The sequence below is a fragment of the Anabrus simplex genome, chromosome 10 (assembly GCF_040414725.1).
Source record: "Anabrus simplex isolate iqAnaSimp1 chromosome 10, ASM4041472v1, whole genome shotgun sequence".
NCBI lineage: Eukaryota > Metazoa > Arthropoda > Insecta > Orthoptera > Tettigoniidae > Anabrus > Anabrus simplex.
The window spans coordinates 29,340,325-29,363,329 of record NC_090274.1 but is presented as its reverse complement, the minus strand read 5'-3'; the positions used below and the strand labels follow the sequence as shown (position 1 = coordinate 29,363,329).

Sequence of the window (23,005 nt, the reverse complement as noted above, 5' to 3'; positions counted from 1 at the left end):
GTTGGTAGTTTAGTGTGTTGTCTTAGTATGATGAGGAGAGTGTGTTGGGACGGACTCATACACCCAGTCCCCGAGCCAGAAGAATTAATCAGAAGCGATTAAAATCCTCGACCCAGCAGCCAGGAATTGAACCTGAGACCCTTTGAACCGAAGGCCAGTACGCTGACTATTCAACCAACGAGTCGGACAACTGAATTACACACTCTACAAACTTATTTTGGCCAGGAGGTCTCTTGTTCTCAGCTAAGGGACCCGTGGACGCCAACAAACGCCCTACCAAGATACGAGCCCCCGAGGTACGGTTGCCATAAGGTTCAGGATGAAATTCAGGACACCAACATCGACAAGTTCTAACCATAGGCACCGACTCCACGGGAGCACTTGCCCCCATGTATAGTGGTACGGGACGCAATCGTGTTTTTGCTTCCGTAAAAATATTTGATATATTCATCCTTATCCCCGTGCTCAAGGCCAAAATTTGGCGCCTATGGTTCCAACAAGTCTATTTGAGTAATTCCATGTGAACTGTCCAATCCATTACCAAAAGGCACACTTGTTATATTATGTTAATGTTAAAAATCAAATAGAGAATCATATTTTATGAAAAGAAATTTACAGACCACTTCAAAATTATAATTATAATATTCAATGTTATTTGCATAGATTTTTAAACTAACAGATGGGACATTCCCTATCAAAAGCATTTGAGAAAATTTTAAAATAATTTGCTCTGATTTTTAAAATTCAGGACATATAGGGATTCTTACAAATTCAGTCAGGACGTCGGGACACATACTCAAATTCAGGACAATCCCGCTTTGTCAGGACGTATGGTAACCCTATCCCGAGGCCCATTTTAGATGTCTCTTCCGACAGGATATCTGAGGGTTGGTTTGAAGTCCACTCAGCCCATATGATTACGAGAAGACTGTGAGATAGCGACTCCAGTCTAGAAAGCCAAGAATAACGGCCGAGAGGACTCATCGCAGTGATCACGCGTCACCTCGTAATATGCAGGCCGTTAGGCTGAGCAGCGGTCGCTTGGTAGGCCAAGGCCCATCAGGGCTATTCGTACGGTATAGAATTTGATTACTTCTGTACCGTTTATAATGGAAGTTAGAAATATTAACGAGTATGTAACCTTGGTCATCACTTCGTAAAACTGCAAGCAATTAATACCGGATGGACTTCCTGCCCCCTTGCAATCTAGTTTTATGCAACCCACCGAATTTCCTGCAATTCTGAAACACATCGGTCCCTCTCCCTAAACCGGGCTAGAAGACCGCAAGAATCGTGAGCGCCACTATCAATTCACTATCGATAAACACTTAGAACGAGCACATAAATGAAGAACACATACCTTACAACAGGAGGTGCAAACAGAGACCAGAAACAGGTACTGTATAGGCTGGGAGCGACCCACTGCATGTGAAGCCTCGCAATAGCTCACTTGGCAGGGGTACGGCCAGAGATGTAATAGTTGGAGGTTTGAATCCCACGCAAAGTTTTTTCTTTTTTACTGCCAATTGTCTGGGATGTGGCAAGGTTGCATACATAATAGTTTCCACAGATTGATTGAATTTCTTTCTTATTTCTTCTTTCTTAATCCGTTTAGCCTCCATGGTTGATTTTTCCCTCGGACTCAGCGAGTGATCCCACCTCTGCCGCCTCAAGGACAATGTCCTGGACCGTGAGACTTTGTGTCGGGGGATACAACTTGGAAGGAGGACCAGTACCTCGCCCACATGGCCTCACCTACTATGCTGAACAGGGGCCTTGTGGAGGGGATGGGAAGATTGGGAGGGATAGATAAGGAAGAGGGAAGGAAGCAACCGTGGCCTTAAGTTAGGTAACATCCCGGCATTTGCCTGGAGGATGAGTGGGGAAACCACGGAAAACCACTTCGAGGATGGCTGAGGAGGGAATCGAAACCCCCCTTAAATCAGTTGACCTCCCAAGGATGAGTGAACCCGGGTCTCCAGTGGTGGCAGCTAATCACACTAACCACTATACTACAGAGGTGGACATTGACTGAATTAATTAATTAATTAATTAAAAAATTAACCCAAACAAATTTATTTATTTATTTATTTATTTATTTATTTATTTATTTATTTATTTATTTATTTATTTATTTATTTATTTATTTATTTATTTATTTATTTATTTATTTATTTATTTATTTATTTATTTGACCCTACAAGCGTTATATGGCATGCACTGCAGTGTGTAAAGTAAATTCTACTCACTCCCATAATAGTACTGGTCCACGGTCTTGAGCCACCCCACATCATCGTGAGAATGGGGTACGAGATGCACATTGAGCAGGCCGGGTTCTGTTTGTGGACACGTCTGTAAGAAGATGAAGAACATTACTAAAATCCTTCGTAGTAAATTCTCTCATATAAATGACTGCCAGCAAAATAATCCCGAAGAGAATTCTAGTAATTATACGAAAAATATAGCATGTGTAATTACCAGTAACTAATTTAGTGTACTGAACCCCACATCTAACAAATGTACGTGTAACCTAACCTCGAAAAGACTATCACAACCACTCCTAACCTAAACACACCCATCCTAATGGCATAGCTCAAAGCTGAACTAAAATACAAATATGAACTACACAGGTGTTTGGGAGATAAGTACAGATAACGTTACAGAAGGAAGGGATGAAGGTTGGCAGTTCTTTTTTTCCATTTATTTAGCGAATATTTTATCTGAGGGAGGAGCTTGAAGTACAATGCGGCGTTTGTGGGGCAGGTAGTAGCTTCGTTTACCCCTCCGCTTATACCACCCAGCCGTACCATGCTTCAGATACTATGCATGCGTAATTTAAATACTTAGAATTATTTCTTGCACATTGGACATGCAAAATACGTCCTCAGCTAAAAACATCTTGTAATTTCATTTTCATACGACATTATTTTTACATGTTATGCTTATGTGTTCAAGTCCGTGCCAATAACCAGCAGAAATAATATATGCACATATATCCCAAACAGCCTGTATAAATATTCAATGTTTTTTTTTTTTGCATACAAGTAAATATCAGATCCGTAGCATGCAACTTCCCTTTAGTGTGAAATAGTGTAGAATGTCTGTAAGCGCATGGTACACGCATGCACAGAAATGGTATCCACATATAAACAAAGCATGGTCTCCACCTCCTCACTTAACGTATTGCTGCAGGTAGACAGCCCGCTACAAGACTGTTGTGATTGAAATGGGCACAGTGGTGGATATATCGCAATACACACACTGTGCCTTCAGCACTACCTGTTCACTCCCTTCTCCTCCTTTTCGGTACTGGAGTGGCCTTCAATACTACCCCTTCACTCCCTCCCCTCTTTTTTCATTACTGGAGTGGGGCAGTATTGATGGTTTACGTCGGGACACCATTGATGTTCATGCGTGTACACCTGCAAGTTGATTAATGTTATTTAAGTAGTTTATAGAGTTTGCAATTTTCTATAATACTAAAGTGTTCAGTTCAGTGTTTCGATATTGAAGGAGTTTCCTTTCCTCCCTCGAGGTGTAAATGTATCTGTTACCGTTTGTTCTTTATGTTCTTTAGTGACAGGAATAGCGGGAAAACATCTGTTGTGGAAAAGATGGGAACAGACGAAGCATCAAACTATTTTAGTCGTGAAAGTGGTAACAAAAATTCAGTAAATAACTAGTATAGATATAGAATGAATTATCTTAGCATGTTAGTAGAATGAGTATCTTCATTCTAAAAAAAATGTGTATGAAATAATGTAAACGAATGGCAAACTAACATACAGGACAATACAAAAACTAGTTTTTACTTGTGTGTACATCTGTCCCCGGAAATTCTGAAAAGGTTTGGTGATCTAACAATACAGTACATAGCTGTCAACGTAAATATTTTATTTTAAGATGCTTAGGGTAGGTTGATGTACGACAGCCGGGGCATAAATCATGGCAACTCTTCTCCCCCCCCCCATCGCAATGGAAAGCATGACCCTCATACATTGACACAGCATGAGATGGCGGTACGTTTGAGAGGTAGCACGCATAGGGCAATGGAACAGCATTAGTGAGCCATGCTGCGTACAGAATGGATGTGACGGGGTGGAAAGTACTGAACTACCGCCATACTCACCGGACCTGTCTCCATGCGATTTTGATCTCATCCCCATATTGCCTTACACCAATTTGAATGTCAATAATTCATCCTGTTGCTGAGGGAATGAGTTCGTTAATATACAGTGTAACTTACTGGCTAAATGAGAAATTTTCACATTAAAATAAATAAAAGATCAGTTGAAGCTGGGGAGAACCACTAGGGTACATTAAGAACTCCTGGTGACCAATATCTGAACTACGACCCGTGCGATACAGACCTCGAAACCACAGGTGGCGGCCACGTCTTCTTCCTCACAATTATTGATAGGTCCCGCTGATCCAGAACCAATGGCGAGGAGTAGCAGTGGCGTTAGGAACAGCATGTCTGTAACGGAGAAATAACAGTAATAATATTAATTACATGATTGAAGTCTTGGACCATAGATTAAATAAGATAACCTGACTCCCGGATACATAGGCAAACCACCCAACGTTTCTGTGAAGCAGGATTGTATACGACGACCGAGTATAAAAGATTCGACAGAGTGTGATTAGGTTCAGCCCTTTCTGTCCATGTTTAATCTGTCCATTTTGGTTTCCCTTGTCTGCCGTAGAATCGAATCACCGCCACCACAAATAACAACAATGGTCGTGGTGGTGATTATTGTTTAAATAGGAAGTACAACTGGGCAGTCATCCTCTATTAACACCAATCAGAGAGAAAGAAAAGGAAGGGATCCGACACTTCGAAAAATGAAGACGAGGGCCACGAAAAGCGCGAAAATGAAAGACTCGCTAGACCTCGCAACCTAAAACCGTTGGGGTCGGAAGAGGGGAAAGAGTTGACCAAGGGAGGTCGGATAGGATAGATGAAAGTGAGGAACCTGACACAAGTGGAAGCAAATCCAGAACTCAGCTAAGGGCCCCATGGTCACTAACGCATACTCCCAAGTTAAGAGCTCCTGGGGCCCCTTTTCGTCACCTCTTACGACACCAACAACAACTCAATCATACAGCATGGAGTTATTTTCTCCTTTAATTGTAATTATGAGTGAGAACATAATTTTGTTTTAATTATAGTACACCGTTAATTAATGCAATTGTGTTTGTTAACAGAGCGAGAATACAAAATGCACAATATTTCAATAATAATAATAATAATAATAATAATAATAATAATAATAATAATAATAATAATAATAAGGCGGCTCATGAATTTTGAGAACATGAAAGACCCAGAGCTCTCAGTGGGGTCTTTTTAGTTAGGAATAGGCATTCTGCTGCGTAGAGGACTGATGGTCTGACTACTGCATTATAGTGGGTTTTTTTTAATACATCGAGTTGAGCCTCTATGGAGTGCGTGGTAACAACCAACTTCATTTCAGTGTCTAGGTCTTGTTCTTGTTCAGGCTTTGACTTCCTGCCAGTATCTTCTGAGCCCAGCAACGAGTGCCTGTCTTCTGGAAGTTGATGCCATTTGGAAACCTTGATAGTTGTTCACCAATCTTCTGAATGCGTTCCTGTCACGAATTTCTTGGTCTGAAATACTAATCTGCCTCAGATCTTTTTCGCATTCCTGGAACCATCTCGGCCTTGTTGCCTTAGATTAGTTATTATTATTATTATTATTATTATTATGATTATTATTATTATTATTATTATTATTATTATTATTATTATTATTATTATTATTATTATTAGCGAGCACTATGGTGTAGAGGTAATGTGAATGTCTCTTATTCCAAGGCCCTGGATTTGTTTCTTGGCTAGTTCAAGGATTTTCATTTCGAACTGAGTTGTAGAACAGGCTACACTTGATACGAAATTTTCTCAATGTCTTGCTGTCCCTTTTTTCAAGTTCCAAGATTTTTTATTCAAGTTTTCAGTGCAGTCTGCCATTAAGACCAAGTCGACGGCAAAAGTCGAACTACTTACTACATTTCCATCAAACTGAATCCCTTGCCGCAACTTTTTTACTTTTAAGCAAAATGAACCATGTGTACTAAGAATAATAAGGGTGACAGTTTACAACTTTTCGTAACCCCATTAACTACTTTTAAGTAAGAACTCGCGCTACTATAAATTATCAAATTACCGAGCTCGATAGCTGCAGTCGTTTAAGTGCGGCCAGTATCCAGTATTCGGGAGATAGTGGGTTCGAACCCCATTGTCGGCAGCCCTGAAGATGCTTTTCCGTGGTTTCCTCATTTTCACACCAAGCAAATTTTGGGGCTGTACCTTAATTAAGGCCACGGACGCGTCCTTCCCACTCCTAGCCCTTTCCTGTCCAATCGTCGCCATAAGACCTACCTGTGTCGGTGCGACGTAAAGCAACTTTTAAAAAATTAATCAAATTACGTCGATTGCCTGTAACAACCTACCCCTAATCGCATAATCCCCCCAGCACCGCTAAAATATTTTCCCTCAGTACTTTGTCATATGCCTCTCAATCTACGAAACAAACATAAATGTATATTTCTCTCGTTGCTTTTTTAAATTACGGTACTTGACACATATTGAAAATTTGGTTCTGTGGTCTAAAACCAGACTGGTTTACAGAATTAATTTCACACTCTTCTCTAAAATACCCGTGAACATTTTGCCTGGTCAAAGAAATACATCGATAGTTGTTGCAATCCTTTCTTTTCTCTGATATATCGATTACTTTTAGTAAGTTCTTTGTCTGGGATGGATAGTGTTGGTTTATGCAACTAATGTAAAGCGAGCTTCAGGGATATACAGCTCATTATCAGTAAGTTCACTGGGCTGAAGTAACAAGTGCTTCGTGAATGTTCTATCCAAAAACCTCCTAATGTGACGGCAACTTCTCCTCTTTATCTGTATAGCGGGACGATCTACTCTAAAGGATAACACTTCGAGCATAGCCCGACACAGCCAAGATGAATATCGGCGAGCTTGGAAACTGCATTCAGTTACATCACACAGGGGTGACAGGGCTGACAGCGGGCACCAAAAGAGAGAGAGTAATTGGGAAAGAGACGAGGGGGAGTGAGACGTATGGACAGTACATCTGATGGCCCATATAAAGAACTGAAGAATTACCAAAATTAACCTTTAAAAAATAATACAACCAAATAAAACATCCTGTTTTTTTCATTCAGGACAACACTTGGTATTGTGTTTATTTCACCAACTTAGTGATGTCAAAGAAAATTGTTTGAACAGAATGAATTCATTATCCAGCTTTAAAAGCAACATGAAACAAACATGACCTAGTATTAGTCTTAATTAAATTCATGATTGAGAATATGTGTTCACAAATTTATGCGGAGTTAAAGGTGGCACAGTAGGCGCTCTTTAATCCGGCATTCTACGATTCCGCACATTCTGTAATCCGGCACCGATCGAGCTGCTCACGTTTGGATTTTTCTTATCGATTTCGTGCGTTCGTTGACCTTGGTCGCCATTATCTTTTAGTCACTTGCTGTTCGTCTGTGTTCCGCGCAGTAATACAGTGCAGTCTAGGACCGATTCCAAAAGAAACCTACTATTAGTGATGGGATAATCGAATACAAAATAATCGCTTGTTCGATTATTTCATTTTATTTGATTATTCCATTATATTTCCATTCTATTGTTTTTCGATTTTTCATTCGAATGAATGAGGCAATCGAATAGTGAGTATTTTTTATCCGATTATTCATTCGAATGAATGAGGCAATCGAATAGTGAATATTTTTATCCGATTATTCATTCGAATGAATGAGGCAATCGAATAGTGAATATTCCATTCGATTATTTCACGATTTTTTCATTGGAATGAATGAGACAATCGAATAGTGAATTTTTCATTCGATTATTTTTCGATTTTTCATTCGAATGATTGAGGCAATCGAATAGTGAATATTTTTATCCGATTATTCATTCGAATGAATGAGGCAATCGAATAGTGAATATTTTTATCCGATTATTCATTCGAATGAATGAGGCAATCAAATAGTGAATTTTTCATTCGATTATTTTTCGATTTTTCATTCGAATGAATGAGGCAATCGAGTAGTGAATTTTTCATTCGTTTATTTTTCGATTTCTCATTCGAACGAATGGGAATCGAATAGTGAATATTTTTTCCATCCGATTATTCATTCGAAACTTCATTCGAATGAATGAGGCAATCGAATAATGAATTTTTCATTCGATTATTTTTCGATTTTTCATTCGAATGAATGAGGCAGTCGAGTAGTGAATATTTCATTCGATTATTTTCGATTTCTCATTCGAACGAATGAGACAATCGAATAGTGAATATTTTTTCCATCCGATTATTCATTCGAAACTCCATTCGAATGAATGGGGCAATCGAACAGTGAATTTTTCATTCGATTATTTTTCGATTTTTCATTCGAATGAATGTGGCAATTGAATTGTGAATGCTTTCGAAATAATCGAACGAAAAGTAATGTTATTAAGAGAGTTGATTCATTCATTTTGTTTCAACATTATGAGATACATTTGGAAAAAGTCTTACTTTTATTTTTCATATGAGTTCATCTATTCGCTTATTTCAAACAATTATCCATCCGCCACACTTAAACCGAAAAATTGATTAATGATGCATCCGAATATTTTATGCGATGCAACTGAAAAAGGGAATAATACAGGCGATTAAAGAATGAAGTGGATAGGAAGTGCAGGGCAGCTAAGGAAGAATGGCTGAAGGAGAAGTGAAAGTAGTATGGTCCTAGGAAAGATAGATGCTACATACAGAAAAATCAAGGAAACCTTTGGATAAGGAAATCTAGGTGTATGAATATTAAGAGCTCAGATGAAAAACCACTTCTAGGGAAAGAAGACAAAGCAGAAAGATGGCAGGAACATATCCAACAGTTGTATCAAGGCAAGGACGTAGATGATATGGTTCTGGAACAAGAAGAGGCTGTTGATGCTGATGAAATGGGTGACCCAATTTTGAGGTCAGAATTCGACAGAGCTTTGAGAGGCCTAAATAGGAACAGGGCACCTGGAATTGATAACTTGACTTGATAACTAGATCTTTTGCCACTACTTTCGCCATATGATAGGAATCTGCGTGTAAGTCCCCAGGTCAGGGATATTAATCATTTACAATTAAAAACCCATGACCCGGCCGGGAATCGAACCCGGGGCCGCCGGGTGATAGGCGGACGCGTTGCTCCCTACACCGCGGGGCCGAACAGGACTTGATTTAACTTAATTCCTGTTGTTCCTTGTGGAACATAGGGGGTCAACAAAGCATCTCCATCTGATCCTGTTGCCAGCCAACCTCTTCACCTGTCTCCAGGTCTTGCCTTCTTCCATTGCCTCCATGTGTACAGATCTTCGCCACGTTTGTTTGGGCCTTCCTCTCCTCCTTTTACACTGCGGCCTCTCTCTCAATGGCTACTTCCCTTTCGTCAACGTATGCTCTATCCATTTCCATTTCCGCCGCTTTATCTGTATGGCCATCTCGGTTTCACCCGTCCTTCTCCATATTTCATGTATATGTTTAGGAATTGATGACATTCCCTCTGAATTACTGACTGCTTTAGGAGAAACCAGCATGGCGGGGTTATTCTCTTTAGTGTGCAAGATGTATGAGAGAGGAGAAGTCCCATCCGATTTTCGGCAGAATGTTGTTATACCTATTCCCAAGAAAGTCGGCGCTAACAAATGTGAAAACTACAGCACCATTGCTTTAGTGTCTCACGTCTGCAAAATTCTAACACGTATTATTTACAGAAGAATGGAAAGACAAGTTGAAACTGAGTTGGGAAAAGATCATTTTGGACTCAGAATAAATATAGGAACACGTGAAGCAATCCTGACTTTACGTCTGATCTTAGAGGATCGAATTAAGAAGGTTAAGTCCTCATACATGGCGTTCGTAGATCTAGAAAAGGCATTTGATAATGTTGATTGAACCAAGGTGTTTCAGATTCTGAAGAGGATCGGGATCAGATACCGAAAAATAAGAATTATTTACAAGCTATATAAAAATCAGTCTGCAGTGATAAGAATCGAAGGCTATGGAATAGAAGCAGCAATCCAGAAAGGGGTGAGGCAAGGCTCCCCCCCCCCCCTTCCTTACTTTCCAATGTTTATTTAGTACAGACAGTAAAGGAGATCAAAGAAGAATTTTGAAAGGGAATCACAATCCAAGGAGAGGAAATCAAAACCCTGGGATTTGCCGATGACATTGTTATTTTATCTGAGACTGCAGAAGATCTGGAGAAGCTGCTGAATGGTATGGACGTAGTCTTGGAGGAAGAGTACAATATGAAAATAAATAAGTCCAAAACAGAAGTAATGAATGCAGTCGAAGGAAATCAGGTAACGCAGGAAATATTAGATTAGGAAATTGATGAATATTGTTACTTGGATAGTAAAATAATTAACGATGGCAGAAGTAAGGAGGACATAAAATGCAGATAGAACAAGCAGGGAAGGCCCTTTTTAAGAAAATAAATTTGCTGACTTCGAATATTGATATAGGAATTATAAAAATTCTTTTGAAGACTTTCGTGTAGAGCGTGGCATTGTATGGAAGTGAAACATGGACGATAAGTAGATCAGAAAGAAAGAGAGTAGAAGCTTTTTAAATGTGGTATTACAGAAAAAAGCTGAAGGTGAGATGGATAGATCGAATCACGAATGAAGAGATACTGAATCGACTTGGTGAGAGGAGATCGTTGTGGATAAATTTGACGAGAAGAAGAGATAGAATGATAGGACACATCTTAAGACACCCAGGACTTGTTCAGTTGGATTTTGAGGGAAGTACAGGCGGTAAGAACGGTAGGGGTAGACCAAGGTATGAATATGACAAGCAGAATAGAGCAGATGTAGGATGCAGCAGTTATGTAGAATTGAAAAGGTTGGCACAGGATAGAGTGGCATGGAGCGCTGCATCAAACCAGTCTATGGACTGATGACTCAAACAACAACAACAACAACTGAATTATATTTAAAAGTATTCGACTATTTCATGACTACCTAGTATTCTACAGAACTTACAAATGTGTGCATAATTCCTTGAAGATTTTTTGAAGAAGAAATCCTAATCACAGAGAGCAACATAATATCAGAGACTTCTTTAAACATTAATGTTCGTGTGTATTTTTCTTGCCATAGAGCAGCTTATTACAACTTATTTTAAATATCATTGTACTATATTACTTTCCTTGTCCTACTGTGTCTATTATTAATACAAGAACATCCAATTAAATAAACATTCAGTGTTAGAGGTTAATTTTGTATTCTATGTTTTCCTTCAAAATCCGTAGTTGCTAGAACGACGAGAAAAAAAACAGCATTGAAGTTCGATAATCCAGCAAAATCGCCGGATTAAAGACCAGTTAAAAGGTCGATTCACACATCTCCGGGACGTGACGGCGCTCTCCTGGTCCGTAACCGTCCTTTCCTACATGAATATTTCACGTCTGTTCTCACACTTCAGTTCCATGCAAAAGTTGGCAATCAAGTGTTCCATGATGAGTTTTTTTAGTGATGATGAACTGTTAATGACAGCTATAATCTTGGATGAAGAGGAGAAAGAGAAGAAGAAACAGTGGGTGCATCCTGTATGGAAACACAGGGGTAAGGAAGGAGAGTTTTCTACTCTATATAAGTGCTTGAAGGACGACGAAGTAAAATTTCACAGATACACTACATTTGCTTTTAATTACTTGAAAAATTAAATAAATGAAATTGTTGGTTAATTTTTAATATCCCTGACTTGGGGGCAGAAAGTGCCTTGCCGCGCGCCAAAGTCGATGCCTATATACAGACTGATTTTCTTAATCTTAAAAGCAAAAAATGTTAGTTACCTACCTTCAGCTCACATTTTCTCGCCAATTTCGTCCCATACACGTTTCTTCAAACCACTATCCATATATTTCGAATCAGCTAAATTATTCAATCAGCAGGTCGGGCTTCATTATGGGAGGTAAAGAACAGTTCAAACGTACACAGATAACCTCAGTACTCGAAGAAAGCAGAGAAGCAGGAAGGCGGGAAGAGAGAAATCACGTCCGTGAAAACAAGAAAACATCGTTGGCGAGCGAATACGTGTTGCCGGCACGGATCACGGAGAAACACTGAAGGTCACGGCGAATGACGTCAACGGAAGTGTTGGAACTCATCCCTTCGTTTACATGGCGACGATATTTTATTTTCACGGAAGATGCCGTCACGTCCCGGAGATGTGTGAATCGACCTTTACTGTAGGTGATTCGCATGCAAATAAAAGTGAAAGTGTTGTGTTCCAACTTGTTATACAGGGCGAGGATAGGAATTGTGCCGGCTGCCGAAGCCTGTTGCACTCTTCTGGAGCAATGATTAATGACTGACAGATGAAATTCAATGATATTGGAGAATGTTGCCGGAATGAAAGATGGCAGGGAAAACCGGAGTACCCGGAGAAAAAACTGTCCCGCCTCCGCTTTGTCCAGCACAAATCTCATTTGGAGTGACCGGGATTTGAACCACGGAACACAGCGGTGAAAGGCCGGCTCGCTGCCGCCTGAGCTACGGAGGCTGCCACAAAATCTTTAGAAAAATCCATAAATATCACAATCATTCACACCCTTTTATCTAACCCAATATGCACACAACAACTTACCTCACCAAATCACAGACTAAGTAAGATATGCTCGAGCTAGCCTGGAAAGATATCATGAACACTATCACTGACAATGAGTACTATAAGATAAGTAAGCAAATAACTTGTTTTGACACCATGATGAGCTTATTGAGCTAAATAACGACAGCTAAAACAATACCGAAATCGGTGTAAACAGATAAAATGATAAGATGAAGAAAACTGCACTTCTTTCACCTACTAACTGCGCAAGTCCCGTGTGTCTCAAGTCGTTTCCTATCATGCTCATTTTAATCAATCAATCAATCATTCAATCAATCAATCAATCAATCAATCAATCAATCTTTTTTTTGCTAGTTGCTTTACGTCGCACCGACACAGAGAGGTCTTATGGCGACGATGGGACGGGAAAGGGCTAGGAGTGGAAAGGAAGCGGCCGTGGCCTTAATTAAGGTACAGCCCCAGCATTTGCCTGGCGTGAAAATGGGAAACCACGGAAAACCATTTTCAGGGCTGCCGACAGTGGGGTTCGAACCTACTATCTCCCGAATACTGGATACTGGCCGCACTTAAACGACTGCAGCTATCGAGCGCGGTAAATCAATCAATCAATCAATCAATCACTACTGATCTGCATTTAGGGTAGTCGCCCAGGTGGCAGATACCTTATCTGTTATTTTCCTAGCTTTTTCTTAAATGATTGCAAAGAAATTGGAAATTTATTGAACATCTCCCTTGGTAAGTAATTCCAATCACTAACTCCCCATCCTTTCTTTCTTTCTTAATCTGTTTACCCTCCAGGGTTGGCTATTCCCTCGGACTCAGCGAGGGGTCCCACCTCTACCGCCTCAAGGGCAGTGTCCTGGAGCTTCAGGCTCTGGGTCGGGGATACAACTGGGGAGTATGATCAGTACCTCGCCCAGGCTGCCTCACCTGCTATGCTGAACAGGGGCCTTGCGGGGGGATGGGAAGACTGGAAGGGATAAACAAGTAAGAGGGAAGGAAGCGGCCGTAGCATTTAGTTAGGTACCATCTCGGCATTTGCCTGGAGGAGAAGTGGGAAACCACGGAAAACCACTGGCTGAGGTGGGAATCGAACCCACCTCTACTCAGTTGACCTCCCGAGGCTGAGTGGACCCCGTTCCAGCCCTCGTACCACTTTTCAAATTTCGTGGCAGAGCCGGGAATCAAGCCCGGGCCTCCGGGGGTGGCAGCTAATCACACTAACCACTACACCAAAGAGGCGGACAACCCCCCTTCCTTTGAAGTATAAACTAATATTTTCCCCAATTTGTCCTCTTGAATTCCAACTTTATTTTCCACACCGTCTGTCCACTGACAGCTCGAAACATACCACTTTAGTCGAGCAGCTCGTCTTCTTTCTCCCAAGTCTTCCTAGCCCGAACTTTGCAACATTTTTGCAACGCTACTCTTTTGCCGGAAATCACCCAGAACAAATCAAGCTGCTTTTCTTTGGATTTTTTTTTCCAGTTCTTGAATCAACATACACTGGAACCATACTCTAATTGGGGTCTTGCCAGAGACTTATATGCCCTCTCCTTTACATCCTTCCTACAACCCTTCAATACCCTCAAAACTACGTGGACAGATCTCTACCCTATAACGACGTTGCCACTAGATTTATTTTACATCCATCGTATTTCTTTTTAAAATGAACGTTAAGCGGGTGACTAAAAAAATACAGCAATGCCAGTCTTTTGAACGAAATAGGCAACAAAACAGGTTTGAGATTATCTGTAGTGAAGAAATTCAAATATTTGTGGGAGATAATTCGAGAAAATCGTTTTAAAAAGTGTGCTATACAAGAAAGCATAAACACAATTTTTACGATAAAAAGGCTCTTACAAAAGGTCTTAAAATAAGCCACTATAATACAGTGAAACTAGAATGTCTAAACGCGACCGAAAGCGTAGTATTCAATTAAAGATTATATAACCTTGAAATATTACAAAGAGGAAGAATCAAAAAGACCTCGACAGTGTTATGAGATGGACAGCAGACAATGGTATGGTGTTAAACAGAGTGAAAAGTCTGGTTGTAAGTTTGTAGCAAGTGTATATCCCGGGCTGACATGCAATATTTGCAGTCTCCATATTGAAATATGCAGTCATCTGTTTTCAACTGTGTTTCAAACTTGTACCTCCATATTGAAGTGTTGGCAGTTGTTTTAATAATGGCGGCTTTGTTGATATTCTCCAAGTGAAGTGTTTTGATATTGTGATTAAGGTTATGTGTGTGTTAATTTGTGAATATATGTGAATAAAATTAATTGTACCAACTGACAGCATCTCGTGTGCGTCCGTGTGGATGCGTTAAGTTTCACCAAGAGGAATACCCTGTCAGTTTTAATTACTGTGTTGATGGGGTGAAAGTACCTCATAGGAATCACTGTAAGTACCCAGGGATGATCACATTAACGGGATTGTGAGGGTGTTTACTGGATGTAGTAAGGATGGAAAATTCTAAGTTCCCATGGAGGGAATTAGATATTTTTCGCCAATAGAGCATGTCAAAAACAGATCAGATGTAAGGCTTTTCAGGCGTTTGCTCTATTAACCAGCGTTTCGTATTAGGTCTGACACTAGACTCATCAAAGTGGGATGTGTCAGACCCCACCCACCGACGCTGGCGTGTACGCAGGTGAACTTATCAGAAGCCCGTTATAAGAGGCACAGTCTGATAACTGCATACGGGAGATAAATCTCCACAATGGACTTATTGCCCGTCTAGCAATTCCGAATGGAAAATTCTAAGTTCCCATGGAGGGAATTAGATATTTTTCACCAATAGAGCATGTCAAAAACAGATCAGATGTAAGGCTTTTCAGGCGTTTGCTCTATTAACCAGCGAAACTTTGATGAGTCCAGTGTCAGACCTAAGAAGAAACGCTGGTTAATAGAGCAAACGCCTGAAAAGCCTTACATCTGATCTGTTGTAGTAAGGATGTAAAGGAGAGGTCAGGTAAGTCACTGGTAAGACCTCAATTAGAGTACGGTTGCAGTTTATGCGACGCTCACCAGGATTACTTGATTCGAAAATTGGGAAAACTCCAGCGGAAAGGAGCACGATTTATTCTGGGTGATTTCCGAGAAAAGAGTAGCGTAAACTTTGGGCTGGGAAGACTTGGGAGTACGGAGACGAGCTGCTCGACTAAGTGGTATGTTCCAAGCTGTCAGTGGAGAGATAGCGTGGAATCATATTAGTAGATGAACAAGGTTGAGTGGTGTTTCTAAAAGTAAGAAATATCACAAAATGGAAAAGTTGGAAGTCAAGAGTACAAATTCGGCCAAACGTTACGTTACTTTTTAGGAAGAGGATTTAGAAATTGGGTAACTTCCAACTTCTTTGTGGCACAGGAGGAGAAATCAATGGGGAAAGACCTGAGAGATCAATCCAGATAAGCCTGGGCAGACACACTACAGTCTTTCAAGCTAAAATGATAACTATCACAACATGTCTTGAAGAAAATCTGAAAATGTACTATAGGAATAAGAATATTTTCATTTTTACGGACAGCCAAGCGGCCATTAAGGCACTAGAGACAGTCCGGATAATACCCAGAATTGTCTGGTATTGCCATTTACTTCTCCTGAAGCTCTCAAAGTACAACATTGTCAAAGTAATATGTGTACCAGGCCATGCAGGTATAGAAGGAAATGAAAAGGCAGATAAACTGGCCAGGAAAGGGGCAGAAACATATTTTGTAGGCCCAGAACCTGTATGCGGGATTTCCTATGGACAAGCCCTACACTACATATGAAAATGGGTACAAAAGAAACAAATGGAAAACTGGAAAAATACTCCAGGATGCAGGCTCGCAAAGGAACTGATAAAAGGACCAAACAAGAAGCATACTAAAGAACTGTTGAAACTCAGCCGAGAAAATATAAGATGGGAAATAGGACTGTTGACAGGACACTTTTGTCTGAAAAAAAGCACCTACATAGAATTGGAGTAATAAGAGACAACATATGTAGGAAATGCAATGAAGGAGAGGAATCAGCTGAACACATACTTTCCGAATGTGAGGCGCTGGGTAGAATCAGGCTCTCCACTCTAGGACTACCAGGTGAAAAGAGAGAGAAAAAACCCAAGAAGACCAAATAAGAACAACCTGCAGCTTCGTAAAGGGAGCAGGTATATCTAGGTGGAAATGAAGGAAAAACATGGTAGCAAAAGATCTCAGAGACCGACGCTTATTAGGAACTAATATTTAGAGACCCCATGAAGAAAAGAAGAAGAAGAAATTCTTTGAGATTATTTAAGAAGCGAATAGGTTTAACAACTGACAGGTAATCTGCCACCGGAGAGACTGCCCTAAACGCAGATCATTGTGACTGATAGGATGATAGATTAACTGATTTATTAGAAATAAACTGCAGAATTGTGAAAATGTAGACATAATAAGCAAATCTATTAGAACACAGAAAACATAACGTAAACAATACAAAAGAGGAGATTGTTATATTTTTCAGATATCTTTAGGATGGACGAAAAAAGATATAACTTACAATTACCCTTGGGAGAAAATGTCAACAACAAACTGGATTCAAGAAAGGTTTTAGAATACTTAAATATGGAAGGATTCGAAAGCAAAAAAGAAAAGAATATGGCTCAGAATGGTTCGAGAAGATAGAGAGTTTCATGTGGTATGCGGATACGTTCTGTGCCTGTGTGGTGTGCATGATTAATGTACTGTACTGTGTAGAGTTGTAGAAAATGAATTCTAACATTGAAATTAAACGTTTCCGGACGCGTGTCCATCTAGGCTATACATACATTATCATTATAGACTGTTATGCTTTTCAGTGTTCAGTCTCCAAGCCTCTGTGACTTTACTAAACGTCGCCACAATCCTCTATTTGCAACTAGTGTTGTGGCCTCATTTAGTTCTATACCTCTTATTTTTAAATCGTTAGAAACTGAGTCGAACCATCGTCGTCTTGGTCTCCCTCTACTTCTCTTACCCTCCATAGCAGAGTCCATTATTCTCCTAGGTAACCTATCCTCTTCCATTCGCCTCACATGACCCACCACCGAAGCCGGTTTATGCGTACAGCTTCATCCATCGAGTTCATTCCTAAATTAGCCTTTATCTCATCATTCCGAGTACCCTCCTGCCATTGTTCCCGCCTGTTTGTACCAGCAATAATTATTGCTACTTTCATGTCTGTTACTTCTAACTTATGAATAAGATATCCTGAGTTCACCCAGCTTTCGCTCCCGTAAAGCAAAGTTGATCTGAAAACAGACCGATGTAAAGATAGTTACGTCTGTGAGCTGACTTCCTTCTTACAGTACACTGTTGATCGCAACTGCGAGCTCACTGCATTAGCTTTACTACACCTTGATTCAATCTCACTTACTATATTGCCGTCCTGGGAGAACACACAACCTAAATACTTGAAATTATCGACCTGTTCTAGCTTTGTATCACTAATCTGACATTCAATTATGTTGAATTTCTTACCTACTAACATCAATTTAGTCTTCAAGAGGCTAATTGTCATACCATATATATATATAATAAAAGTATTGTCTGTACGTTGTTCAGAATTTAAAAAGAACGGTATTTCTGTATTGGCCATGCCCACAGTAAGAAGGAAATGCACGTTTTAACTTTCCGGAATTTGTCTGTCTGTCTGTATGTACGCGCATCACAAGAAAACGGCTGAAAAGAATTTAATTAAAATCGGTATGTAAAGTCGGGGAATAAGTCGCTACAATCTATGCTATAAATAATTTTATTCGCGCTGAGTGAAATGGTAGTTTAGGGGAAGGCCTAAAATTTAATTCTCAAATATTTATGTTATTACTAGTCCTATCGATAAATACTACATAACTAAAGTTATATAGTTTTAAATTTCCGATCATCTATGTCTCATACATTTTTACCATACCGGCTAAGACAACAGAGATATTCATGAATTTGGAGTTTTGTTTCCAAGTCCATACCAGCGGCGAGTCACGAGAAAATGGGTAAACAGAATTTAATAAAAAATCTGTATGTTAGGTCCTGGAATAATAAACTACAGTCTACGCTATATATAATTTTACAAGACGCCATAATATTATTGATCAACAATAACATTTCATTGACAGTTGTTTTTTGAGATGTGCTTTGTGCCTTCTGCTGCCACTCATCTCCGATAGATGGGATTACTGCTGAGTACCGACTATAACTAGAGCCTTGTACGGATGCGGATATCCGCGACGTTAGTGTCTTGGTGGATGCAAACTGAATGGCAGTGCGGATAAATTTTCTCATAATTTCTAAGTAATGCAATTTATTGATTTTTACTGGGGTAAATTTTTATTTTTTCTTGTGGTTAGATGACCTTTGATAGTGGTATAGGAGAATGGTGATATACGAGTATAAAGAGCCTTGAGACCATAAAGCCGTAAATCTGAGCTAAGCCTAACTGGCTCCTGCCCGCAATTAGTGGAAGGAAGGAACAAAGGTGCAATTGGACTTGACAAAAGAGTGACTGAATGGGTTGCTATATTTCTAGAAAAATAGAACTCAGAGAATTAGAGTAGGCGAAGCTTTATCTGACCCTGTAATAATTAAGAGGGGAATTCCTCAAGGCAGTATTATTGGACCTTTATGTTTTCTTATATATATAAATGATATGTGTAAAGAAGTGCAATCAGAGATAAGGCTTATCGCAGATGATGTTATTCTGTACAGAGTAATAAATGAGTTACAAGATTGTGAGCAACTGCAAAATGACCGCGATAATATTGTGAGATGGACAGCAGGCAATGGTATGATGATAAATGGGGATAAAAGTCAGGCTGTGAGTTTCACAAATAAGAAAAGTCCTCTCAGTTTCAATTACTGCGTTGATGGGGTGAAAGTTCCCTTTGGGGATCATTGTAAGTATCTAGGTGTTAATATAAGGAAAGATCTTCATTGGGGTAATCACATAAATGGGATTGTAAATAAAGGGTACAGATCTCTGCACATGGTTATGAGTGTATTTAGGGGTTGTAGTAAGGATGTAAAGGAGAGAGCATATTTGTCTCTGGTAAGACCCCAACTAGAGTATGGTTCCAGTGTATGGGACCCTCACGAGGATTACTTGATTCAGGAACTGGAAAAAATCCAAAGAAAAAGCAGCTCGATTTGTTCTGGCGATTTCCGACAAAAGAGTAGCGTTACAAAAATGTTGCAATTTTGGGCTGGGAAGACATGGGAGAAAGGAGACGAGCTGCTCGACTAAATGGTATGTTCCGAGCTGTCAGTGGAGAGATGGCGTGGGAGGACATCAATAGACGAATAAGTTTGGATGGTGTCTTTAAAAGTAGGAAAGATCAGAATATGAAGATAAAGTTGGTTCAAGAGGACAAATTGGGGCAAATATTCGTTTATAGGTAGGGGAGTTAGGGATTGGAATAACTTACCAAGGGAGATGTTCAATAAATGTCCAATTTCTTTGCAATCATTTAAGAAAAGGCTAGGAAAACAACAGATAGGGAATCTGCCACCTGGGCGACTGCCCTAATTGCAGATCAGTATTGATTGATTGATTGATTGATTGATTGATTGATTGATTGATTGATTGATTGATTGATTGATTGATTGATTGATTGATTGATTGATTGATTGATTGATTGATTGATTGATTGATTGATTGATTGATTGATTGATTGATTGATTGATTGATTGATTGATTGATTGATTGATTGATTGATTGATTGATTGATTGATTGATTGATTTGTCGCAAGACAAAATGCCTCATATACATGCAGCTGTATTATGTTAACAGATCTACCCATTTCAATAACTTGGGTGTAATATATACTGTGGTTAAATATTTAAAATATCTGCGGATAACCATTCGCGGGTGCGGATAAGGATATTATTTTTGTATATCCGCGCAGAACTCTAACTATAACAGCCTGCCTGAATATTGGCGGGAAGTAGCTGTGGAGTTAGATCTTTCTCTTCTTTAGCATGTCATTCCTTTGGTTCATAAATTTTCTGATAGGTAGGCTACTAGTGGTACGTAACACACTGGTTCATCATAGCATTCCAGTATTCAATCCCTACTTTGAGGCACTGATTGGAATGAGCAGAGTAACCATTTAAGGGAATAATGGCAGAGGAGTGTTCGCGGCTGTCTGCGGCCTGGTCATTCCAGCACTGGAACTTTGGACTGTTAGATCGGCATCGTTTTAAAAGTGAGAAAATGTGCGGGTTTTTCATTTGATAGAGTCTTTTGGTTACTTGAACGAATGTGATCCACGAAATGTCACTGTAATATTTGTCGCACTATCTCACCGTCAGATAGCTCCTCAACTGCAATCATTAGACATTGGATTTGTCTGCAAATGCATATTTTGTTTGCCGATATGTGGACCGAAAAAGGTTTGAAGGTGAAACTGGACAAAATATTTAGTTTAATAGAATGCATATATTTAAGAACAGTGCATACATTTCAAAATTTCGGATTTATTGTACATGTTTTCGATTTATTATGCAAGTCTTCAAGAAAATGTGAAGTAATTAATGCCGTGAACTCTTTCGGCAATGAAACGGGTCAAAGGGAACTGGCACTTATCAAGACACACTTCCAAATCATACCAGCTAGAATCAATGAAGAAGCTAGAAAGACGTATGTTGTGTTTTGGTGATTCAGCTGGACTTTATGCAGACTGTAAGGAGTGAACTGGAAGGTGTGCCAGGAAACTTCGGATTCCGTCTGCAAAAAAGTGATGTCCTTAAAGGAAATCCGGGTAGTTATAAACAAATATTTGGCTGGTACTGATAATGTGGATCTACAAGAATGTTTAACACCTACACTCGCTCCCAAATTCAAGTACAGTCCTGTCACATCCGTAGATATAGAGAGATCATTCATTCTCCGCATTGAAGCTCATTTTAACAGACAGACGCCACAGATTTTTACCAGAAAACTTGGAGAAGACTGTTGTAGTGGGACAGAAAATGTACCGTGCGCAGTGTAAAAGGAAAGAGGAATGATGTGTATTTAAGTGTACTTGTTTGATTTTTTTACACGATTATCGTTCAACCTTACTACTACTACTACTACTGAACTGTTTTCATTCCTCCCCTGAAGGGGGAGGCGGGCCCCTTAGACGGTGATGCCATCTCTCAGACCGGGAGATTTGTTCGGTGAAGGAGATACTCGGAGAAGGTGAGGAGTTGGCGGCCGTGGCCCTATATACTAGGAACTGTCCCGGCATTCGCCTTAGTGCAGGAGAATGGAAAACCAAGGAAAACCATTCTTTGTTGCTATTTGCTTTACGTCGCACCGACACAGATAGGTTTTATGGTGACGATGGAACAGGAAAAGGCTAGAGGAGTAGAAAAGTTCAGCCCCGGCATTTGCCTGGTGTGGAAACGGAAAACCACGGAAAACCATTTTCAGGGCTGCCGACAGTGGAGTTCGAACCCACTATCTCCCGAATACTGGATACTGGACGCACTTAAGCGACTGCAGCTATCGAGCTCGGTGGAAGCCATTCTCAGGACAGCCGACAGTTGGGGTCCCGTCTTCCGAATGCAGAGGCGTAGAGCCACTTAAGGGCAGAGACCCATTCTGCATCTACCGACCAACCTTACTAATTGATTTATCATGTGTATTAATTAACACACTGCGTCTTATCCAGGAGACGTGTGCATATTCTTTTAGCAGTGAACACTGACAGATAGATAGATAGATAGATGGATAGATAGATAGATAGATAAATAGGTACGTCTAACAAACTATGCATCGACGCTAGTGTTTGTAGTAAAGTGAAATGGCGTATGGCTTTTAGTGCCGGGAGTGTCCGAGGACATGTTCGGCTCACCAGGTCTTTTGATTTGACTCCCGTGGGCGACCTGCGCGTCGTGATGGGGATGAAATTATGATGAAGACGACACATACACCCAGCCCCCGTGCCAGGGAAATTAACCAATGGTGCTTAAAATCCCGACCCTGACGGGAATCGAACCCGGGACCCCTGTGACCAAAGGCCAGCACGCTAACCATTTAGCCATGGAGGCGGACTGTAGTAAAGTGATTTTTTTTGTACAGTTGTGTATTCATGATCATGTTTTTATCAGATATACGCGTAAGTCTTTTCCGGTTTCACTAAGAGATAGCGCCAGCAAACAGTACGCAGCGTATGAACTTCACACATACGTCAGTTTGTTCGTCTGACATTAACCTACCAACACACACAAGTTGAGTCCGTCAAAATCGTTCAGAGATCATGTCCACGCTTGTGCCTGTAAATGAACATTTGCGGCACACATTACTTTTCTTATTTAATCAAAAGAAAAAGACTATGGAAAGTCA

The 23,005-nt window shown here is 40.1% G+C and overlaps 1 protein-coding gene across 2 annotated transcripts in view; it reads right to left on the bottom strand.

Annotated features, from left to right (window-relative positions):
• The window catches only part of LOC136882149 (lysosomal alpha-mannosidase), an 87,435-nt gene that overhangs the window by 52,899 nt on the left and 11,531 nt on the right, over window positions 1-23,005 (bottom strand). For both annotated transcript variants that reach the window (XM_067154693.2, XM_067154695.2), the window contains exons 2-3: window positions 4,371-4,477; window positions 2,250-2,352 (exon numbers count right to left, since the gene is read on the bottom strand). In XM_067154693.2, the coding sequence (XP_067010794.2) occupies window positions 2,250-2,352; window positions 4,371-4,475 (208 nt within the window). In that variant the 5' untranslated portion in view covers window positions 4,476-4,477. The remainder of the gene's footprint in view (window positions 1-2,249; window positions 2,353-4,370; window positions 4,478-23,005) is intronic.